The 23003-nt window shown below is 42.8% G+C and overlaps 3 protein-coding genes across 4 annotated transcripts in view; 2 read left to right on the top strand and 1 right to left on the bottom strand.

The window, feature by feature from the left end:
* Positions 1 to 6937: 6937 nt before the first annotated feature.
* Positions 6938 to 9059, top strand: LOC122639540 (pentatricopeptide repeat-containing protein At4g02750-like). Its single transcript, XM_043832406.1, has one exon. It carries the CDS (start codon positions 6994 to 6996, stop codon positions 8995 to 8997), a length of 2004 nt encoding a protein of 667 aa, XP_043688341.1. The 5' UTR covers positions 6938 to 6993; the 3' UTR covers positions 8998 to 9059.
* A 5616-nt stretch (positions 9060 to 14675) lies between these two features.
* On the top strand, positions 14676 to 16595 carry LOC122640067 (scarecrow-like protein 23). Its single transcript, XM_043833184.1, has 2 exons — positions 14676 to 16126; positions 16213 to 16595. The coding sequence occupies exon 1, from the start codon at positions 14683 to 14685 to the stop codon at positions 16123 to 16125; it is 1443 nt and encodes a 480-aa protein (XP_043689119.1). The 5' UTR covers positions 14676 to 14682; the 3' UTR covers position 16126; positions 16213 to 16595.
* A 3322-nt stretch (positions 16596 to 19917) lies between these two features.
* The window catches only part of LOC122640068, a 29567-nt gene continuing 26481 nt past the window's right edge, over positions 19918 to 23003 (bottom strand). For both annotated transcript variants that reach the window (XM_043833186.1, XM_043833185.1), the window contains exon 4: positions 19918 to 20763. In XM_043833186.1, coding sequence (XP_043689121.1) covers positions 20021 to 20763 — 743 coding nt within the window. In that variant the 3' untranslated portion in view covers positions 19918 to 20020. The remainder of the gene's footprint in view (positions 20764 to 23003) is intronic.

The following is a 23003-nucleotide window of genomic DNA, read 5'->3' as shown; positions in this document are numbered from 1 at the left end:
GACCGGTCCTCATAGACCAGGCCGACAACAAAGACCGACCCTCATAGGTCGGCAGCCAAGTCATAAGACCGGTCCTCATAGACCAGGCCGACATCAAAGACCGACCCTCATAGGTCGGCAGCCAAGTCATAAGACCGGTCCTCATAGACCAGGCCGACATCAAAGACCGACCCTCATAGGTCGGCAGCCAAGTCATAAGACCGGTCCTCATAGACCAGGCCGACATCAAAGACCGACCCTCATAGGTCGGCAGCCGGGTCGTAAGACCTGTCCAAATAGACATGGCCGACATCAAAGACCGACCCTCATAGGTTGTCAGCCGGGTCGTAAGACCTGTCCAAATAGACATGGCCGATATCTCAAGGGCCGCCATTCTTATTTGGCCGAGCCTAACAAAGTACAAAACTAAGCTAAGGCATTGGGCTCGGCCAGGAAGGATATTCGGCCACGCGTCCGCGTATATGATAGCCTCTCCAATTGGATCGAAGGAAAAGGCGAATTAAACAACTAAGGTGAGGATCACATTGACCTCGGCGTGGCATGGCCGAAATCGCCGACAACGTGGAACATGGATAAAAAAGAGACAAGTTCTTAAGCTCGGCTAGGGAAACAACTCGGCAGCTCGGCCACAAACAAAATAGAATACGCAAGTAAAAGAATATTGAGGGCGCCGAGTTCAAATACTTAGACAAATTTTGACAAAAATAAGTTGTTTTATTCATTAAAAGCCGACTGATCGGCACGGTTACAAAAGGGGCAGCCCGGCCCCACCCATACAAAAAAAAAAAAAAAAAGAAAATTTTACATCTCAGCCTCCTCGGCGTGGGACTTGGAGGCACCCTCGGAGGCATCCACGGTGTTGGGCTCGGCAGCAGGATCTTGAGGAACAGCGCCCAGAGGGACGACGTCAGCTGAAGCAGGTGCCTCCAGGGGCTGAGCTTGGGTGACCTCGGCTCCCTCCTCATCTCCCATCTCCCCTGCAAAAGTAGTCGCATCATCGTCAAAGCGGGAGAGATTGAGATCAGGATACGCGGCCTTGATCTCGGCCAAAAGCTCGGCTCGGCCAGCATCAAAACCTTCGGCGAAGGGAGGCTTCCTGATCTCGTGGCAGATATTGGCGTACTCCTCCGAGTGGAGATAGTCGCTAATCGCCGCACTCCGAGCCGTGGCCAGATCTTCCTTGGCCTTCTCCTTCACCTCGGCAAGCCGAGCCTGCAGAGCCCGGACCCTCTCTCTCTGCCTGGCCACCTCGGCCTGAGAGCTCTCCACTTCGGCCTCAGCAGCGGTGAGCTTCTCTTGGGTCTCCCGACGCCTCTGAACGGCATCCTGGGCGTCCTGGTAAGCCTTCTTGCACTGGACGTCCAAGGAATAGTTCTCGGTCAGGAGCCGCTCGAAGCGGAGCATGGTCTCCACTGCTTTGGCGAACCCCTACAAAAAAGCATGAGAACAAAGAATCAGGATAAACTACACATATCAGACCATAGGCAAGAGCCGACAAGGAAACTTACCATATTGAAGTCTTGAAATAGGGTGGAGAGGAGCTCGGGGTCGGACAGCGCCTCCAGCTTCTCCTTGTCGGCTGGGAGCCGACTGGCATCCAGCCACTCCTTGGCGTGAGCGGCCGACGTCAAGGCCGAGTCCCCCGGGAAGAGGCGCCAGGTCGGCCTCACAGGGACGTTGTTGGCCGAAGCCCTCCCCAGGACGTATCGGGAGATGTTGGTGGGGGAGGCCACGGGCGGAAGGCCGCCACTTGTCAGGTTAACCGAGAGCTTTTGGCGTTTAATGTCTCTCGGCGGGCTCCTCTCGCCTTTTCGGCCTTTCCCCTTCCTCGGAGACACGGCCTGACCCGTATTCTTCTCGGCCTCCAGGCCGACCACCGCATCCGATGGTCCCGGCATCACCCCCTTTCCCTTGGGGGCCTTGGAGGACTCGCCCCGGGGTTTCTTCTCTGAATTTTTCTTCTTCCTGTCTGCGATGATCTCGGCCCGTAGCCGAGCTGTGTCCATAGGAGGAATGTGGCCGACCACTGCAAGAGAAATCGAAAACACAAAAAACGAGTCAGAACAAGAAAAGAAAGCTAAGTAAAGAGGTCAGCTCGGACAACAAAGACAGGCTCGGCAAGGGCTCCTACCCGGGGTCATATGCCAACTCTGGAGAAACCCCTCGTCCTGAAGCTGGAGGACATCGAAGGGCGGACGCCGGGGGATCAGTTCGAGCGAGGTCATCTCGTTCTCGGTCAGGGGTAATACCCTATTGACGTAATTCAGGTTCATCTCCTTCCACTCGGTTCGGAGAGGGCTGTTGGGAATGGAAGCGAAGAAAAAGCGAGGCTTCCAATACTTGTTGAAGGTCGGCGTGCCGACCAGAAATTTGTGGCCGCCTAGAGCCGCACTCTTCCCGGATCGGCGGCAGAAGTAGTACCAGCCCTTCTCGGGAGACTTCTTCAGGAAGAAGAGCCGAGAAAAAAGCGCCACGCTCGCACCTCGGCCCATCTCGCAGAACAAAGAGTAGAAGCCATACACGGCCAGCCAAGAGTTCGGCACCAGCTGACCAGGGGACAGGTGGAAGTGGTCCAAGATCTGGTCCACCAGGCTGAGAACGGGGAGCCGAAACCCGTACTTGAAGGGCGTCTCGTCACAGCCACCTCGCCGGCCCGATGAAGCGGCCATCTCCCGGGATTAGGAACTCGGAGCTGAATGTCCTCGGGGATGGCGTAGGTCGTCCTCGGATAGTCGAGGTCGGCCTCCGTCATCGTGCTCGAACAGTGCCGACACTACCCTCCTCGGGCTCAGGGGCGTCGGTAGACGAGCTGACCGAGCCAGCCCCCACCTCGGACGAATCTTCCTCACTTGACTCTTCATCGGATGAGGACGACCCGGAGTTCTCGGCCCGGACTGCAGCCGTGGATTGGGCCGCGTGGTCAGACTCCATGGGTAACGGGGGCTCGGCCACCTCGGCCTGACGAAGCTCCACTACGTCGGGCTCATCTGATGTCGAGCCCAACAGGTCTATGGTGGGAGAGCGAATGGGGAGTTCTCGGCTCGGACTCGTGCCCTCTGCCGCCCTGGCGAGCAGTTCGCCCGTAGGACTACTACAAACTGACATGCTGGGCGGAGAAGACTTACTGGTTGAAGAAGAGCTGAGCGGGAATGAAACGACAGCCGAGTTGATCACGAACGAAGCTTCGGCCGAGTCGATCGCGGACAAACTTGCCGAGAAGTCTACCGAGATCTACCGAGTTGACGGACCAAAACTTGCCGAGAAGTCTGAGCGAGCAAGCGACGAGATCTACCGAGGTGACGGATCCAAACTTGCCGAGAAGTCAATAACTTGAAGCAGTGAAGAATGAATAGTTAGGAGTCACCTATTTATAATCCTTGGGTCCTACTGATCCAACGGTCGACCAGAGCTCAGCATGATCCAACGGCCCAGATCAAAGGACGTTTCGAATTCCCGAGCCCGCCATAATGACTGCTGACGTGACACTGACGCCCAACCGTCAGATCGTGCAGCGTCAAATCCGGAGCAGTAAATAATCTCGGCTCAACCGCAAGATTCTTCCCGACAAGCGCCCCGGGGAATTTCACTCATCAGCGCCGAGCCGACATCTGATGAGTGGGGGGCCTGTGATGAGGCATAAAACACCCCACCTATCAGAGGCTGCCACGTGGCCGACCCGACCTCAATCCGAGAACCGAGTTGGGCCGAGCAGGAAATTGGGCCGACCCCATATCCGATAAGTCACCTGACAAAGCCTGGTTGGTGCGAGCTTTCCGGCGACTGAGGCCGAGATTATACGGGTCAGCCAGGGACTCCTAGCCGACCTCATGGCCGAGACCAACCTCCTCTCGGGCCGACCTCCATGGCCGACCCCACGGGCCGACCTCGTAGGCCGAGCCCTCCTCCATTGAGACTCCCATAGCACCCCACCGGGGATCTCCGGGCCACGTCAGCACATCCCGGGAATCACGGGATAGGGACCGAGCCACGATCCCAGCGCAACACAGAATCACACTCTACATGGACTCTTACCTTAATAAGAGTCCGACCCCGAAAATAACTCTCCACTCCGCTCTACGCGAGAGAACCTTCCGAAAGAAGGACTCCTACCATACTAGGACTCTCCCAACCGTCTCATCTCCTCCTTACTCTATAAATACCCAGGTATGGAGCTCTATCCCACATCTTGCTTTTTACTACGCAGTTACGCTGTCGCGTTGAAGACCTGACTTGAGCATCGGAGAGTCCTAGGCCGGAGCCACCCCGGCCCTCTTGCGCTCATTGCTTGGTTTTTACAGGTTCATCCGCGGGCGAACCAAGTACCGGAGGTTTTCACACGCAACATGTAGTTTGAAAAAATTATATCGATCCCCCTCAAAATTATACCTACCCCCTCTGAAAGGGAGGTGAATATAATTTTGAGAGGGATCTGTGTAATTTTTTCAAACTACAGAGGATATTTTGTAATTTCCCATTATTTTATAATCCATTTGTACTCTGATCAACACGTTTGTAGCTTGATCAACTCCTTTATAAGCCAAGTAGTCCTTCGAAAGATAGATTAACGCCTGATTAATCTAATTAAATTGACCCTGATTACAAACCGATGACTAATCAAATGAATATAAACGTGGTTATGCCGCCCAATAACTAAACGATGCAATAATAGTATGAGACTATGAGGCCTTAAATCGATGGAGACCGATTGGACTAGACTGAAACTAATTGAAACTGATCGATTGACAATCCATCTTTGGCCTGTATTTGATAATTGTGATGATTTGACATGGGATACCAAGAAAATCTTGATTTGAAATTGTTTTTTCTTTATCTCGGAGAAAATAAGACACCAAATGAATAAATGTGCCTTCCGTTGATCTACATCCACATAGCATCAATTGGTCATCCACGAAAATGAAGAAAGAAATATTGCAAAAGAACAAGCTTACCTGTTGAGGAGTCAAGGTATCAAACTTCTGTTTGAAAACAATCTCTTTGAGTTGATCCTATTTCAATGAGAACTTGATTAGTTGATCAGCCTACACATCTTGTTTTTTATGGATCATGATCGTCTCCAGGGAGCAGGGAACGCACAAGGCGTTGTCAGTCGTTGGGCTGTGCTGCACACATCCCTAGGTGTGCACCGAGATGTATGCGGCACAGCTCAACTGCTGGATGCCCCCTGGCAGCACCCTGGGCGCACGCCTCCCTGGAGACGAACTAAATTCATTTTTTATTGCTATACTAAGAGTTACTACACGTATTGTTTCAAGTAAAATAGATGGTAGATTGGTTTCTTTCTTTTGTTGTAACTTTTTCACGAATCAATAGATAATTTAATAAGCCAAAATGATTATTTATCCATGTTTCATAATATGGTTAACATCCCTCCTTCTAATGTTTATGCGTGTATAAGGTGAATTGTGGTGTAGCTTATTCAAAGAGTAATCCACATTAGGGGATTAAGCTTCATTGTTCGTGACCCTTTGAACACGAATACGATTTATAAAATCCATCATGAAATTATTATTAAAAAAAAAAACAACTCAATTTCGTATTGGAGGCTTGGAGCCACCAATCCAAAAAGGATTCAGAAAAAGCACGTGTAACATTACCAAAAAAAAAAAGAAATAGCACGTGTAACGATTTCTTTTTATGAATTTTTTTTTTATAATAGTATTGTTTTTTAATTATTTATATTTGTTATGTCATTTTATATCATCTTAAATTGATCCGAAGACAACCCATTTGTCCTCTTATTTTGTTAACCGTAAGTTCAATTATATTTTAAGGGAATCAAAACGCAGTAGTGAATTCCTTAGCCTGGAAGGCCACTTCTAAATACAACACAAAATTGCCATGACTATTACCACTTAGCCACCCAAATAGATTTGAAGTAAGAAAGCCTAGTTTGATAACAAATTAACAATCATTGCTTGTAGAATGAGGGGATTTTTATTTTTTTTGTCCGCAAGTCAAGGGCCGATCGGCCATCAACTAAATAAATATGAACTAGGTGTCGCTCCTGATGTAGATGTCCCAAGAGAGTAGTGAACCATCAGAGCAAGCCTTGGATCAGCTGGGGATCTTTTCACTTTATTAATAATTGAGCCGGGTTTAATATATCATAAGGAATTTGTCTTTTCTATTGATTTATATGGATTGGATCCAAAAAATATTCTTGAATAAGGTATTATAGATTTGTACAACAGGTTGCCTGATCGTGTAAAATTTACACTAGCACGGGGCAATGTGAGTGCAAACAGGTGCATTAATATAAAATGTGATTTTTAATTTCATAGAGATGGGGTGGTACTTCAATGCATTCCTATGCCTGGGGCGTAGGAGCTACGCATGACCAAGTAGCGTTCTTTATCCCTATAGTTTTTTGTATCCCTTCCTCTTGGTTCTAATATATTTGAAGTCATAAAATGGTGCATCCATTGGGGGATTATTTTTTAGGTGGGTCACTTAACTATCTATTTACCTCTGGCGTTTCTATTTTCTTAGCATGAGTTGTACAAATGCAAGTGTGGGCATTTATTTCGTTTCGTAAATTTATTCCCTATCAACTTATCTAAAACGCCCTCTCTATAACAAAATGCAGTGAACAGGCTTGGTACTGCCATGTGCCCTCACACACAAGCACAGCGGAAAGTATCTTCTTATCCCGTTTGGGCAGGGGTAAGGAGGTATATTCCGCCTTACTTGTGTGTGGAGCGTACAACGGCAGTAAGTTCAGGCGGAAGTAGAAGAGTCGAATTGGAACAAGAGTGATACCAGAAAGTGATTTAAAAATTTCAAGCCCAGTTATAGGTGTTATTGATATTTAACACCCTCTCTACCAACAGCTCATGTTTACTTTATTTCGACTTCAATTAATCAAAACTGAGAAGGAATAAAGCTTGTTGATGGGTGAACTATTTCTCTATTGAACCTCGAGAAGGCGGGAATTGAGTCTTCTAGGACTCGGAAGGGAGGTAAGGCCATGAGATGAATCAGGCTCCGTTAGATCTCATCAGCCGTTGCAGAAGCCTCAAATCCTTAAAATCTGTCCACGCCCGTCTTTTGGTTGATGGTTCCATCTCTTCTTCTGAGCTTGTCCTCAACAAAATCATCCGAAGCTATTCACGCTTTGGCGCCCTTGACTACGCTTGCAAAATCTTCGATGCCATTCCTCGGCCAAATGCCTTCTTATGGACAGCTATGATTCATGGCCACGTTGATAATCATCGCTACGAAGAAGCCCTGATTCTGTTTCGCAGGATGAGAAGAGAATCCGTCCCACCCTTGAACTTCACCCTTTCGTCAGTACTCAAGGCTTTGGCTCGGCAAACAAGATTAAAGGAAGGGGAGGCTGTTCAGGGGCTCATCTTGAAATATGGGCTCGATTCTGATTTAACGTTGCAGAATTCTGTACTGGATTTGTTCTCAAGATGTGGACGAGTAGATATTGCAAGACAGGTATTTGAAGGAATGGAAGATAGAGATGTTGTTTCTTGGAATTCTATGATCTATGGATATGTTAATAACTCCGAATTGGACATTGCTTGTGAGTTATTTGATAGGATGCCTGAGAGAAACGTGGTTTCATGGACAACTATGATATGTGGTTGTGTGACAGTTGGTGACATGGTGGAGGCACAAGCTATTTTTGATCTCATGCCCGTCCAGGACTTGACCGTGTGGAATGTAATGATTTCTGGTTTTGTGGATACTGGTAATATCACTGCTGCTCTTCGCTTCTTTGAAGCAATGCCGAGTAGTGATATTGGGTCGTGGAATCTGATTATTTCGGGGCTCTGTAAAGCAGGACAATTGGAATGTGCTTGGGACTTTTTCAATAAAATGCCAAAGAGAAATGTGGCATCATGGACCATGATGGTTGATGGCTATGTTAGAATTGGGGATGTTATTAATGCAAGGTATTTGTTTGACCAGATGCCCGAGAAGAATCTGGTTTCTTGGTCCACCATGATTGCTGGTTATGCTAGAAATGGACAGCCTCGTCTTGCTTTAGACTTGTTTGAGCAGTACGAAGAGCAGGGCTGTGAGCTAGATGAGACTTTTATCTTGGTAGTAATTTTGGCTTGCTCGCAGTTAGGAGCTCTGGATAAGGCTGAAGCTTTTGTTCACAAATACATGAGACCCTCACATTTTTCCAATGTACAGTTGATTACTAGTTTGATAGACATGTATGCAAAGTGTGGGAGCGTTGAAAAGGCCTTGAAAGTATTTGAAAAGGCTAATAGAAAGGACTTGCTCTGTTACAGTACCATGATAGCTGCATTTGCAAATCATGGAATAGGTCAAGATGCAATCTCTCTCTTTGATGAGATGCAAAGGGAAAATATAAAACCTGATGGAGTAACTTTTCTTGGGGTTTTGAGTGCTTGTAACCATGGAGGCCTTGTTGAGGAAGGCAGGAAGTTTTTTAGACTAATGACTGAAGATTTCTGCATTCAACCCTCAGAAAGGCACTATGCTTGTATGGTTGACCTTCTTGGCCGTGCAGGGTGCCTTTACGAGGCTTATAACCTTATAAGAAGTATGCCTATGGAACCCCATTCTGGCGTATGGGGTGCTCTGCTTGCTGCTTGTAGGATCCACAACAATGTTGAACTGGCTGAAATTGCAGCAGAACAATTATTCAAGATTGAGCCTGGTAATTCTGGCAGTTATGTTCTTTTGTCCAATATATATGCTGCTGCTGAGCGTTGGGAGGATGTTGCTAGAGTGAGAGCAATGTTAAGGGAACATGGAGTGAGGAAGAATAGAGGTTCGAGCTGGATTGAATTAGGGTCTGTAGTTCATGAGTTTGTCATGGGAGACGTATCACATCTGGATTCAGATAGAATCTACTTGATCTTGGATTTGCTTGTTGAAGATATGAAGTTGTCAGGGTATTTAATTGACTCTAAGCAGAAAGTACTACCATCTCCTACAGCTCCATTGCCTTCTCTCATCCCCTTCTATGATATTATGGAAGATGGGTGATAAAAATTGCTCAAGGAGAGAAAATTGATGTTTCTGTGATTCAATATTATCCAAATTTTTATTCACCACTGAAGTGCCAAACAACGTAATTGTCGCTTCTAATCATTCTTTTCCTAAATTACGAAGGCAACACTAGTGAAATGGACGAGAAGACTCTTTTTTTTTTTGTCATTCTTGTTCATCGGTGATAAAGGAGGCTGGAATTCTGAAGCTTTTATGATGCTTGCGTGAGGGAATCAAAGGAAGTCCCACAATTTACCGAGGAGCACTTGCAGGTTCTAAAGAACTGGTTTATTTTTTTCAAGCTGTAACTTTTTGTATATTTTGAATGATGATATTGTGGGAAGAAATGGCAGAAATGTAATGGAACTGGTTTTTTAGATCTTTTCATCAAAAGTTTCTTCAAATTTTACTAACCCAGACATTGAAATAGCCAGTAAGAAAACGAATCCAACTGAAATGGCAGGTCTGATATGGATCTTCCAAGCCACTGTAATGACATGAATGTGTATACCTGAACTTCAATGATATAGAACAGGTCAACTTTGTTTGCACCACAGGAGTAAATGAATTGATGGGGTGAAGAATATTGTTCTTAAATCAAAGTAATTGTGCAGTGAAAACACTAAACACAGGGAGTGGTGCTACAGCAATCTGAGTCTTTTAATTTGAGGGGTGCCGGCATGCAATTTTGAAATTAAACCATTTATTTGGATTTAATGAACGCTGAATTCAACAGAAATTCCTCATAGGGCACTGGAGACGCTCAATCAAGTAGCTCTGGCCTAAGTCCAGGGAGGTCTAGAGATTGACTCCTACACCCTACCCTTGTAGCTCTTAGGTATAATAATAAGTGTGTGCACTCTTTCGGCCCCATGTTTCTTAGTAAGTGGTCCTCTTGAAGTATATATGTGAAATGAGGGTAAATCTTGTCATCTTATATGTTTACACGAAGAAGACAATGATAGTTTTTTTATAACGGCATGATCCTTTTTCCGCCCTTTTGGGAGTGTCAAAATGACACCTTTGCACTGTATTAAGAACTCGACACTATTATCAAAAGATATTATTGCCACATAATTTTGGAGTATATATGTGAAATGACAATATTTACTCTCATTATAAGAAATTGAATGTTATATTAAAAGAGCAAAAAAATAAGAGTGAAAATTATTTAACACCATGAAGGGTGCCAATAAGAAAATCCCTTTCTTAACCAGCTTGCATTAGTTAACTCGTGGCAGGTAACTAGACAAATACACTACTCACTAGCACCCTCTCTCTGATATGTATTGGCCAATACAATACCGATACCTTGGTTCATGATCCCCATGTCCATACAGAACTAACCAACACATGGCCGATTCGATCAATTTGAATTGGTTCAATATCATATTAGGTCAAACTTGGATGATCAATTCCGAATCTATCACCTAAATCATTGGTGGTAATCATGATTTTAAGTATCAATCTTGGATCAACCATTTCAATATCAGCCAACACCGATTTAGATATTTGGTTGATATCATATTGGTGATCGGTACAGACACGATACAAGCAAAAAAGATGTTATTCTCAAAATATGATAAAATACCAGTATCTTTGAGGGTAAAGTCATCTAATACGATCGATGTTGGACACGTTTACATGGAAGAGGTTGGCCCTACTTATAATCCATTTTTATCACAATTCACAACATGCTGCATGTGTTAATATCTTATTTTCGGTATGTTTCGGTCAACATAAATAGACCAAAATCTATTTCAAACAAGACTGACTTGTTAGTCAGTGACCGAAAACGGTCAGTGACTAAATACGATCAATGATTGAAAACAATAAAAAATTGATGGATTGGTAGTGACCGATTAACGGTCAGTGACTGATAAACGGTCACCAGGGTGGTTAAAGCTAATTTCAAATAAATGAGAATTGTGATAACTACAAAAACCACCAAAACTGGCAAGAATGTCTATAAATATAGATATGCAAATTAAAGGAGGGCATCAAACAAATCAACACAAGAAGTGTCTTTATCTTTTATCTATTTATTTTTCTTTTTTAGGAGTAGTGCAATATAGATTTTCACCCATCTATATATCTTTTTGGTTTGCTTTAAAAGATATCCAATGTATCAAATTGCAAGCTTCAATAGTTCATGACTGAGAGAATTATGAAGACTTCAACAAATTCGTTTCTATGTTGTTAGCAATTTGATTGTAAAATATTGGTAGATTAAATACCAAATTATAAGCCTCATCAATTTCGAATTTATCAAATTATAATAACTTCAACAAATATGTTCGATAAAATAAGTAATTTGATTTCTTCTTCTACTTCTTAGTATTGCAATTTTTGTATTTTTTTACATTGTTGGATTTCCAAGACATAGATAGAATCATCTTCGCCTGAAGCACAATTAAAATAGTTTCATCGACCAACAACGATCTCTAAACCGAAGAAGAAGTTTTGAGGAAACAACATGTGGGCCACTTGTGAATCGTCGAATATGCAGCGACAATAAAGGTCACTAAGGCAACCTTTGATTGCAGAAACTTTTGGACATTATATAAGGTGTTTAGACTTTATAGACCCCCATTGTGGGGTCCAGTTTGAGACTGATGCATCCTTGAAAAGTCATCATACCTTTACGATAGGATCCCACACCTAAAAGGTTCTAGTAGCAACTTACAAGTGCTCTACACGAGACATGATCGCCACTGTCAACACCGTCAATGCCCGTTAACCCATCATGAAATTGTGGTCCAACCAATCCGGCCTGTTTCGGTTTGGGTGATTGATTTTTTTTTTTGGAGTGCTCAAAATTGAACTTATTGTGGTGAATTGGTACAATTCGGCTCCTCTACTTCTGCCTGCCCCTACTGTCGTGTGTGCCCCACACACAAGCAAGGCAAAATATACAGCCTTACCCTTGCTCGGGCAAGGCACTCGGGCAAGGGTAAGGCGGTACATTCCACCTTACTTGTGTGTGGGGCGCATGGCAATACCGGGCAGGTGGAAGTAAAGGAATTGGATCCGAATTGGTAGAGGTGTCAATCAATCTGTTTGGTTTGATTTCGACTAGGTTGAATCAGTTTCTATTCCAAATGGGCCAAACCAAAGCCAAATTAGCAACTCAAAATCTCATGTTTGGTTTCGGTCCAATTTGATTCACTTTTATCGATTTTGTTTAAAGGGCTTATATCGGTCTCATATCGGTTTTCAGTCCAATACAATTTTAAAGGTTCTTTGAGCTGTCAAGGCAACGTATGCTAATAACTCTATGTCTATTTTTTCCTCCTCACATGAAATGACCTTGCTGACCTATAAATATGATATCGAATTGTCAAACCTCATTGGCACGCTGCCCTATCTTGCTTGCTTAAAGAACCTTCTCCTTTTATTATCAATTGGTTTGGTTCTCGATTTGATTCGCTATTCCATTTTCAATCTATCCAATCAATCTTCAGTTTCTTTCTATTATATAAAACCAAAGCGAATCGACTAAGATATAATTTGATTCAGGTTGAACCGGTTAAATTTGTCCGGTTCAATCGATTTTGGGCTGGACTTTAGTAGTTCTTTACATCGATGGTTGAAAATTCAACCACACCTCCTCACTTGTGGTTGCCAAGAATTTTAGAAAAATGGGTTGGTGGGGTTTGTCAAGGTTGGACTATAGTTTTAATATCAGATTTACTGATTATGGATAAAGGATCCCAAGTTCCTTTTAGGTAGCTGACCAGTGAATTGAATGGTATAGTTGGATTTTTCTATTTTTATTTTCTCTTGTCAAAAAAGGTAGACCAATCACATGGAAAGGTTAGGTAACTTGCTCTGTGGTCCTCATAGTTTTGTTCTCAAATCAAAGTCTCACCTACTTTATTCTTAGTTTTCCAATTAGATTTATTTTTTAATTAAAAATTAACGGTTCAAAAAATTTTAATTAAAAGATAACGGTTCAGTTGAATCTAAAGAACCCTTTTGTGGTTTGACATTTATTTGGTTTTTTCAGAACATAAGAGAGAATTTTCATTTATAATTGAGACGTATCTATATCGTTTAGGGGTCCTTCTAGGTGTCCGAGTGTTACTATGCCTTGTTAAGTATAACGCTTCATTATTTGTCACTTGACAGAACATGGATAAGTCCATATAATAGAGGACCCCACATACATTTCAATAGCCAAATTTTAGTTCAAATTAAGTAAGAAAAGTTATTGAAATTCTCATTCAAGTTTTAGTAAAATTATCAAATTGCCATCAAAAGAAGATTAATATAAAATATAAAATGACATCTTTTGTAAATATAACTACTTCCTCTATTCATTTTAAGCTGAAATTGTACCAATAAGATGATTGTTTGGTCCTCTATCACATGGACTAACCCATACACTGTCATGTGGCAAATAGCGAAACATTACACTTCACTAAACATAGTGACAGGGAAGAAAACATTTTGTTTATTCAAGTGGTTTGATCAGTCTAGCTAATTGGATTTGTTTTCACAAATCAATTAAGTCTAGAGGTACGTGATAATTCACATATTGGCCACAAAAGGAGATTAAACATGGCCACTGTATCTACGATTCTATATTGGTATTGGATTAGGTGTATCAGTCGATCCGTATCAGTATAGGTCGTTTTTGTCACCGATACCTACCTAATCCAATATCAATGGAAAAATCTTTATTGGGAATAAAACTGTTCAAAAAATATATATTTTTTTGGGCAAGAAATCGCTGCTTGGTCGTGTAGGGGTATCAACATAGATGAGTTTTTTAGATTTCAGAAGAGAGGGTTGGATGGTAATTTTATGCATTATTGTGTTTGGGCGTAGGTGTCATGCGACCAAGCAGCGTTTTTTTTTTTCCTTTTTTCAAACGAAAAAAATCAAAATTGCGGACAAAACCATCCAATTTGGCTTGATACGACCAATGCATATTGAAATCGGCAATGATACCTTGATTTAAAATATTGACTCTAGTACTATACCAATCTTTACCTGACTCAGCCGCTTGAACAGTTGAACCATCCGGTTCGTTATATTTTATGATGAACCGGATGGAAACCCACTTAGCCGGTAACTGGTTCACCTTCTCTTCATTAGCCACTTTGCTTGCCAACTGCAACCGGAATGAGACATCCACGAAGCCACCACAAACTGATTTCTTGTCCACCACTTGTCATGTGATGTGGGCCGCCAATAATTGGCTAATTTTACAAGGGCCCCACCAAGAAAACAATTTCCTAGCCCTAAGTTTGATACGTGGAATATGGGTTTAGACCTTCCAACAAAAATGGGGCTTACTTATGAGAACGACGTAAGAGTCTCCGTTTAAGTACACAATAGCAGATACTTAATGGACGCTCCAGATCAATTGAGACATTTTTTATCCATAGTACGCGATGATTAAAGAAAGCACGATTGTCTATTTTACTATTTATATCTCAATGAACATAATAAGACAAATCAGGCAAACGATATTCCCAAGATAACCGCCAATGGGAATCTACAATGACGCAGTTAGCCGTTAAATTATTAGCTGATAAGGCCTTAACAACGGACGGCCACCAAACGACGGACTTGACGGCTAATTAACGGAGAACTTAACGGCTATACCAGCCAAGCAAAGCCACTTCTCTGTCTCTCTCTCTCTCTATCTTCTGCAACTCGGTCTGCAGCTCTATGACACTTTTTGTCCTCTCTTGTGGAATTTTAGATTTTCTTCAAAAAGGGTCCAAAACACCGAAAAATATTTCTCCGCCATTAATCTTTTCACTTTCTCTCGCTCTCTCTGCGATCATGCTTCAGAGCTTACTTCCTCAATCCTCCATTAATGCGAATCACAACTCTGCCTCTGATTCCAAGATGAGAACCAAGCGTATCGATCGTGATTCTCGTGCCGGCGAATCCTCCGGCGAAAATGAAGGTGATCAAGCTCGTAAAAGACAGAATACAGGTAAAAGTCTCGCCGGAGGTTATCCAGAGGAAGAAATCGTTGTCGTCGGAGGTGAATCTAATGGTCTCCGCCTTCTAAGACTACTTCTACAGTGTGCCGAGGCCGTTGCCATGGATAACCTCGACGAAGCCACTGAAATTCTGCCAGAGATATCTGAACTCTCATCTCCTTTCGGTTCTTCACCTGAACGCGTCGCGGCGTACTTCGCTGAAGCTCTTCAAGCTCGGATCATAAGCTCGTGTCTCGGTACGTATACTCCACTCAATCACAAAACCCTAACCTTAGCTCAGAACCAGAGGATTTGCAGTGCTCTTCAATCTTACAATTTGATCAGTCCTTTGATCAAATTCTCCCATTTTACTGCGAATCAAGCCATATTTCAAGCCCTAGAAACTGAAGATCGTGTCCACGTTATCGATCTGGATATAATGCAGGGCCTTCAATGGCCAGGATTGTTCCACATCCTCGCTTCGAGATCGAGGAAGATACGTTCGATGCGAATCACCGGTGTTGGATCGTCGATCGAACTCCTCGAGGCCACCGGTCGACGACTTTCCGATTTTGCTAACTCGCTTGGGCTACCGTTCGAGTTCCAACCGTTAGAAGGCAAGGTTGGGAATTTCACCGATCTGAGTCGACTCGCTCCGAGAAACCAAGAAGCGACGGTTGTGCACTGGATGCACCATTGCCTATACGACGTAACCGGGTCGGATTTCGGGATGCTGAGGCTGCTTAAGATGTTAAACCCGAAGTTGATTACGATTGTTGAGCAAGATTTGAGCCATGGAGGGAACTTCTTGGAGAGGTTTGTGGAGGCTCTGCATTACTACTCGGCATTGTTTGACGCGCTGGGTGATGGGTTGAGTTACGATAATTCGGACAGGCATCAGGTGGAGAAGCAGTGGTTCGGGTGTGAGATCAGGAATATTATAGCGGTTGGAGGGCCGAAGAGGACGGGTGAGGTGAAGATGAAGAGGTGGGGGGACGAGTTGTGTAGAATCGGGTTCCGACCGGTTTCACTCAGTGGGAACCCAGCTGCTCAGGCGAGTATGTTACTTGGTATGTTCCCTTGGAAGGGTTACACTCTAGTGGAGGAGAGTGGGTGTTTGAAGTTAGGATGGAAAGATCTACCTTTGCTCACTGCATCCGCTTGGCAGCCGTCCGATTGAAAGACTTGAAGTCAAAATTTTCTTTTTTTTTCATTTTTTTATTATTTTTTACAGAAATGAAGAGATAACCTTCCCCGGTAAAGCATGAATTGATCCTTCTTGAACGGTGATAAAGCTGAAGTGGTGGAATTTGGTTTGTGGAGTGAAGAGCACTGGATCAATTGGACCCAATCAGATCATGATTCATGTGAAGGTGTTGCTACAGTGCAACGTGGTGAACATGGATAGTGGGCCCCACCTCGTTGATTAGTGGGGTTGGAGAATCAAGAGTTGCATCACCATTGGAGGGCTACAAATCTTCCCATCGTAACATCGGGATCATGGAGTGATGAGATCTGTCGTTGCATGGGCCCACGTGTTGGGAACAGGGATTGGGCGGTGGAGATGGATGACAGGGCAGAAAATTTGTTCAATGTTTTGATTTGATTGATGCGTAAACAAAATGAAATATTCTACCTGTCTCCTTGTCTCACCTCTAGAGTTTGTAATCCCGGCAATAGATCCTGGCCGTTTGATTTATCGCGGATAAGGCCAGAGGAAAAAAAGACAATATACGTGGATATTGCTGACAGCTGATTGGTTGGATTTAGGGGCTACAATCAGGATCACAGGGTAGAATCAGGATATCTATAATTGGGTGTGTATGGGGCCATGGATAATCCATGTCTATATGAAACATGGGTGAAGGGGATTGGGACCCACTTAAGGGTGTCAATCGATTTGGTTTCGTTTTTATCCGGTTTTGATTCGGTTCAAGATAATCGAATAAGAGCATATGTTTTCAAATCATAATTGAACCGACACGGTTTGGTTTCTTATTCAGTTTCATATTTGTTTTGATCCTAAATTGTATTCGGTTTAGGGCCTCTTTTAGATATTTGGGGAATTTTTTTACATTTTTACAACAAAAGAACCCTTTGTTTGTTAGAGTTATAGTCCACTAAGTTTTTTTCAAACATTAAAGTGAAATAAAATTTATCATCCACGATAATTAAAACATTGAATAGAATATGCATGATTTATTCGATTTGAAATTAGATAATTTGGTTCGGTTCGGTTTCATTTCAATCAAGAAATCAAAACCAAACTGAACAGATGAGATTTCAGATTTTGAAACCAAAACTGAACTGATTTAATTTTATTCGATTTTAAATTCCCAGTTTCAATTCTAAATTGACACCCTTACACTTGGCATTTAAAAATCAGATCAGATCAGGCCAATCCTGATTTAAAATCTACAGAGGCCGATCCCAATTCCGGTCAATCCGGATTAAAACGGTGGAGGCCAACCTTTGTTGGATTGATCATTGTATGGACACCCTATATATGGATCTACATACCGATTGTAAAGCCGATTGGAGGCTGGAGTCTGGACCAAAAACTGGGAATGAAGATTTCTGGGGTAGGGTATGAGGTGGGGACGAGGGCAGACGTCAAGGTGGGGGAGAGAGGGTGGGGAGCGAGGTAGGGTGAGAGGGGGAAAAAAGAAAGGATGAGGAGGGAGATGGGCACCACGAAGGGGAGGAGAGAGGAGGGGTGGGGAAGGAGATGTAGAGTCGTGGGGAGAGAGAGAGAGAGAGAGAGAGAGAGAGAGAGAGAGAGAGAGAGTTTTAAATGTGAAAAAAGGTATCCCAAACTCTCAGCCGCAGCGCAGCAGGCACCCAGATACATGGGCCGGCCATTGGCAAGGTGGTCATTTCACTCACCGCCATGTGCGTGGGGGCAGCTGCGCCCCCGGCACAGAAAACATTCTCCCTATTTCAAATATGAGATACTGCAAGGGTAGCTTTTCAAAATATTAGGTACCTAGATGTAATACACCCATTAGTTTAAAGCTCAACCAGAGACTTGAGCACATAATGACCAAAACTGAGAATAAAGTATCAATAATCTGAGTGAATCACCATCAGTTTCATGCAACTACAATTTGCAATTTTTTGTCACTCACTGGAACTTAATGCTCAGACTGCAATAGTTCTCTGTGATGGAGCCATAGAGGACATCACACCCATCTCACCAATCAAGTTTCAACCATGGTTTGAAATTACAAGCTTTCCATTAACTCCACTACATAATAACACATGCAATAATAGAGATTAATGGCATTTTCATATTTTTTTTCACAAATTTGGGTGAATTTCTCATTCATATACTGTACTTGGTTTATAAATAAACAACGCAAAGATAATAGACAATGCGATCAGAATTTCTAAGTAGAACCTCAAGTTCTTTTCATGTATCTGGTTTTTTTTTTATGCATAGCTTAGGGCTTGTTTCAAATATGACCTCGAATAGAGTTGATTGGAGGGCAACGATCCAAGTAGCCAACCCCATTTAGTTGGGATAAGGCTGAGTTGTTGTTGTTGTTGTTCAATGAAATGGGTGCAACGACCCAATCCATGTTTGTTTATGTACCAGTTGTGACTCCTCATGAGACTCTTATTAGGACCTTGCCCAAGATTGCCAACGCCATGCTCAATTTTACTAGGTCAGTGATATTTGATTCAACCAAGGGTATGGCTCCATGAAAGTCAGTCTCACATTAAAAGTCTCTCTAGATCAGGACATATTTCCATGTAAACTCCCCAGATGTAATCTCAGGTTCTAAAACACTCTACTTAAGTCGCTATGGGCCCACCGAAGTAATTGAAATCCAAATAGAAAGAAGCAGTAGTAAGTGTGTAAACTTTTGAAAGAGTTTAGGACCACTTTGGATAAGAAACAAAATCAGGAATTTCAAAAAAAATATAGAGGTAAACAAAAACATAACTTAGAAAGTAAAAACTTTTAAACAAAATCTCTCCTTATTTGGATAATCCCAACATTTAGTTAATCTTCACCGTCACGATTTCTCAACAACACATGGAAACCAGATTTGAGTCAATTGAGAGAACTCTCTCAAGAAAGCACAGATCAACTTGATGAATCGAAACTACCGACCCCCTTGAATGTGATCAATAGCAGTCTCCAACATGGTCTGGCTGGAAAATCAAGGAACCAGACCTGAAACGTGAATTGGACTTCATAATTTAGGTATTTTTCAACCACAGAATTTGTAACCAGATTTGCCTTAGGGTAGGGATGTATCTTCCAAATTGTGAGAACGAAAGAATGGAAATTCCAGGGAGATCAAACCAACAATGTGGGGCTGTTAGTGTCACCCAGAAACAGAGTTTGGTTGATAAGCTAAAGAAATTCAAACATGAAGAAGGAATAGGAATGAAAATAAGAACTAAGCAAAGAAGAAAAAATAAGAGAGCACGCCTGAGAGGAGGGGAGGTTCAGAATCACAGGGAAGGAGAGGAAGGAATTCAAAAATGAAGAAGGAATAGGAATGAAAAGAAGAACTAAACAAAGAAGGGAAAAAATAAGAGAGCACACCTCGGAGGGGAGGTTTAGAATCACAGGGAAGGAGAGGAAGAAATCAGCAGTCAGACCATTCTGTTCACTCCACAACATCCAACATAAAACTGATTAAAATTTTCATTTATTCCATTAACTGCTCAACGGTTACATGTACTTGCATATGTAGACTCAAACAATGAATTCCTAAACTAATAACAGGAATAGAATATAAAATGTAAGTTCACAAAAGTAACTTCTATCTACCCTTACTGGACCATAAGCCAGGTTTGGACTTGGTTCTTCTTGGTCTGAGACCTCCAGACTGGGTCAAAGCCTGTTCAGCCATGGAAGTGCAACTGCATCAACTCTATTAAGTGGCGAAACAACTTTGCCACTTCTTTTCTCATTCACACACACACACACGCACACGCACACACAAGGCATACGGCATGAGACATTTTACTGAATATGGAAATTAAGGAAGCCCAGCTTCCCACATTTTCAAAAAGCACATGAAAAACCAAACAACAAATACACAAAACTGAGTTCCCTACAAAATATTAGGTACCTGAGAGGCCAATCTATGCTGCAGTTCCTTGACCTTAACGGATAGCTCTGTCTTCTGTTCTTTATAGTTCTGCAGCAGGTACTCCTTTCCTTCAATTACTTCCTTCAACTCTCCCACTTCCCTCTTCAGCATCTCAATCCTCTCCCCATCTCCTCTCCCATTGCCCATCATATCCAAGTCACTCTCCCCATTTGGAAATCCATTACTATGGCCATTTCTTCCTTCTCCTGACCAGTCCCCGGTTACTGTGGGCTTTTTGGTGGGCCCCACTTCTCCTACACAGTAATCTGCTATGACCTTCCTCAGCCTCTGGACTTCCCTCTCAGAATCAAATAGGTCCTGGTTCGCAGCATCCAGCTGTGACTGCAAATTAACAGAATTTGTTAGCTGAACATTGAGTGAATTCTGCAATGCTGTGATCTGATCCTGCATCTCCAAGATCATCTCATCCCTTCTCTTCAACTGCTGCCACAACTTGTGAATCACTTCCCGCTTGCCAAAGATGTCAGAGCCAGATTCTGACCCACAGGGAGAGTCAGAGCAATTTGAGTGGTGGAATGGCTTTGGAGGTGGCTCAAGACGATCAGGGGAAGGTGCCCAAATCACACCATTTTCTCTGTTTGACTCTGGAGCTGTAATCGTGACTAAAGGGAGTGATAGATCAGCCTCCTTCAGACTCGGACCAGTGGCTGGATGCTTAACTTCAACTGTGCCTACTGAACTTCCTATTTCAACACAAATAAAGACAAATTATTACTTCAACAACCAGAAGCAGCATAGGACCAACAAAAACAATGCATGATTGAAAACAAATAGGGAAAGGAGAAAAAAAAAACTCTTTCACATCATCAAGGGTGACAAATCACTTTTACATCATCTAAAAACCTATTTGCAAAAACATTGTTTCCTGGGAGAGGCTTAACAAATATTAATGACTTCCTGCCATAGGTAACATCCTGGGAAGAACCCAATTTGGAATATAGCTCCCTGAAATTCTCAAAGGCCAAGTACTCCTTTTATCATCTGTATCTCAAGAAACAGATGATGCACCAATCTTGTGGATCTTTGGTAGTAGGTCATGCACATTTTTCAGGTTTTGGTTCATCGAGATTTCAAACCTTACACGTCTATCATAGACTTCATACTTCAATTGATTAAAAGTATATGAGGAACTCTGATTTGGGGTTTGATGAAATAGACCTGGTACTTTTTGCATGTACTGGATTAGTACACCATCACAGGCATTAATAGAATAGGTTGGGGCTCTACAGGGCAAACACAACACATCAAATGGAAAGATTCCCATTCAATATCTTTGTCCGAGATATTAAATCTCCACTGAAGATTTCCTATTTTTAAACCCCTAGAATGTAAGAGTCAAATACAATGAATTTTGCAACTTTCTGTCTTCAGATGTAAAACTATAAAAGACATGTAACCCTGGGGTTGAAGCATTAGCTCCAATGGTTTTATAAGTTACATTTACACCATGGTATTGTAATTTGTGGTCTATGGATTTAAATGTCCAAAATTGCTGATGAACAAAATCTTCCCACTTCTAAAGACCAGACCAATACAATGATATCATCCATAATGGGGTCTGTATCAAATCAAAGAGCAGTCATACGACTCATACCTCAGGCTAAAATTTATATGCATCATCATGTACAGCAATGATCCAGGACATTTGGGGGCTGCTCCTACTAGCCCTAGCCCAGGCCCAATTAGCTACTCCAAGGGATACCACGATACCATCTCAGGCCCAAGCCCAAGTCCTACCAGCCCTGCATTTAGTATTTATTTCAGTTATTATAGTGTAGTTAGTTTTATTTCACTTTTCATTTTTAGTGGTAGTGTGGTGGGCAGTTATAACCACCCCACAGCAAGTATGTAGACATTTATTTTCTTTAAAAGGGCTAATGCATCCTCTTTGAGGGGCAGGAATGATGGAACAGGAAAAAAAAAGGATTCTGAATCTTCTTCTTCCCCCCCCCCCCCCCTTCTTCTATCCGGTTTCTCTCTCTTTAATTCTTTTCCTTCTTTAAATCCCAAATTCTGCTACTACATCTCCTTTGTTCTTCTCCCTGCTCTTGTAATCCACCCCATCATTTTTGGTATCAGAGCCCAACCTGGGTGAATCTATCTCTTCTTCTTCTTCTTTTCCTGCATGGCTAATGCTTTCCTCCCCACCCTCTTGCGAGATTTCTGTCTCTCGGATTCTTCTCCCTTTCAGTCTCTCTTCCACTGCTCTTATCTTTCTTCTCCTAGTTCTATCTAACTTCTCTTATCTTGTTCCCTTCCCTGTTCTGGAAACCCCAAGCCAGAATTCCAAAATACCCATATACAACTACCTTATCCTCTTTACTGTAACATCCATTGAACCCCTTAACTCACATGATTACAACAACCAATCGTTCCATCTTATCCCAAGTTGGAATGACGAACAACACCAGAGTTCCTGCAACAGTAATGGCGTATGACTTCAGCATTCCACTCAACAATATTGATAGGAGGACGTGCGGTTTCAAGATTTCATCCCCTCTTCTCGTGAATTACCGGAGCTTTTGAACGGCATGGCATGGATGGGCATCACATGGACTGGTTTCCTGGGTTTATCCAAACTCGAGGTCGACTTTTTTTAAAGCATGGGAAAGTTGATGCAGGACATTTGGGGGCTGCTCCTACTAGCCCTACCCCAAGCCCAATTAGATACTCCAAGGGATACCATCTCAGGCCCAAGCCCAAGTCATACCAGCCCTGCATTTAGTATTTATTTCAGTTATTGCAGTGTAGTTAGTTTTATTTCAGTTTTCATTTTTAGTGGTGGTGTGGTGGGCAGTTATAACCACCCACAGCAAGTATGTAGACATTTATTTTCTTTAAAAGGGCTACTGCAGCCTCTTTGAGGGGCAGGAATGATGGAATAGAGAAAAAAAAAAGGATTCGGAATCTTTTTCTTCTTTCC

Source organism: Telopea speciosissima, chromosome 9, assembly GCF_018873765.1.
Source record: "Telopea speciosissima isolate NSW1024214 ecotype Mountain lineage chromosome 9, Tspe_v1, whole genome shotgun sequence".
In the NCBI taxonomy this organism is placed as follows: domain Eukaryota; kingdom Viridiplantae; phylum Streptophyta; class Magnoliopsida; order Proteales; family Proteaceae; genus Telopea; species Telopea speciosissima.
Note: the sequence above shows the minus strand (reverse complement) of the source record. Positions and strands in the feature narration are given on the sequence as shown.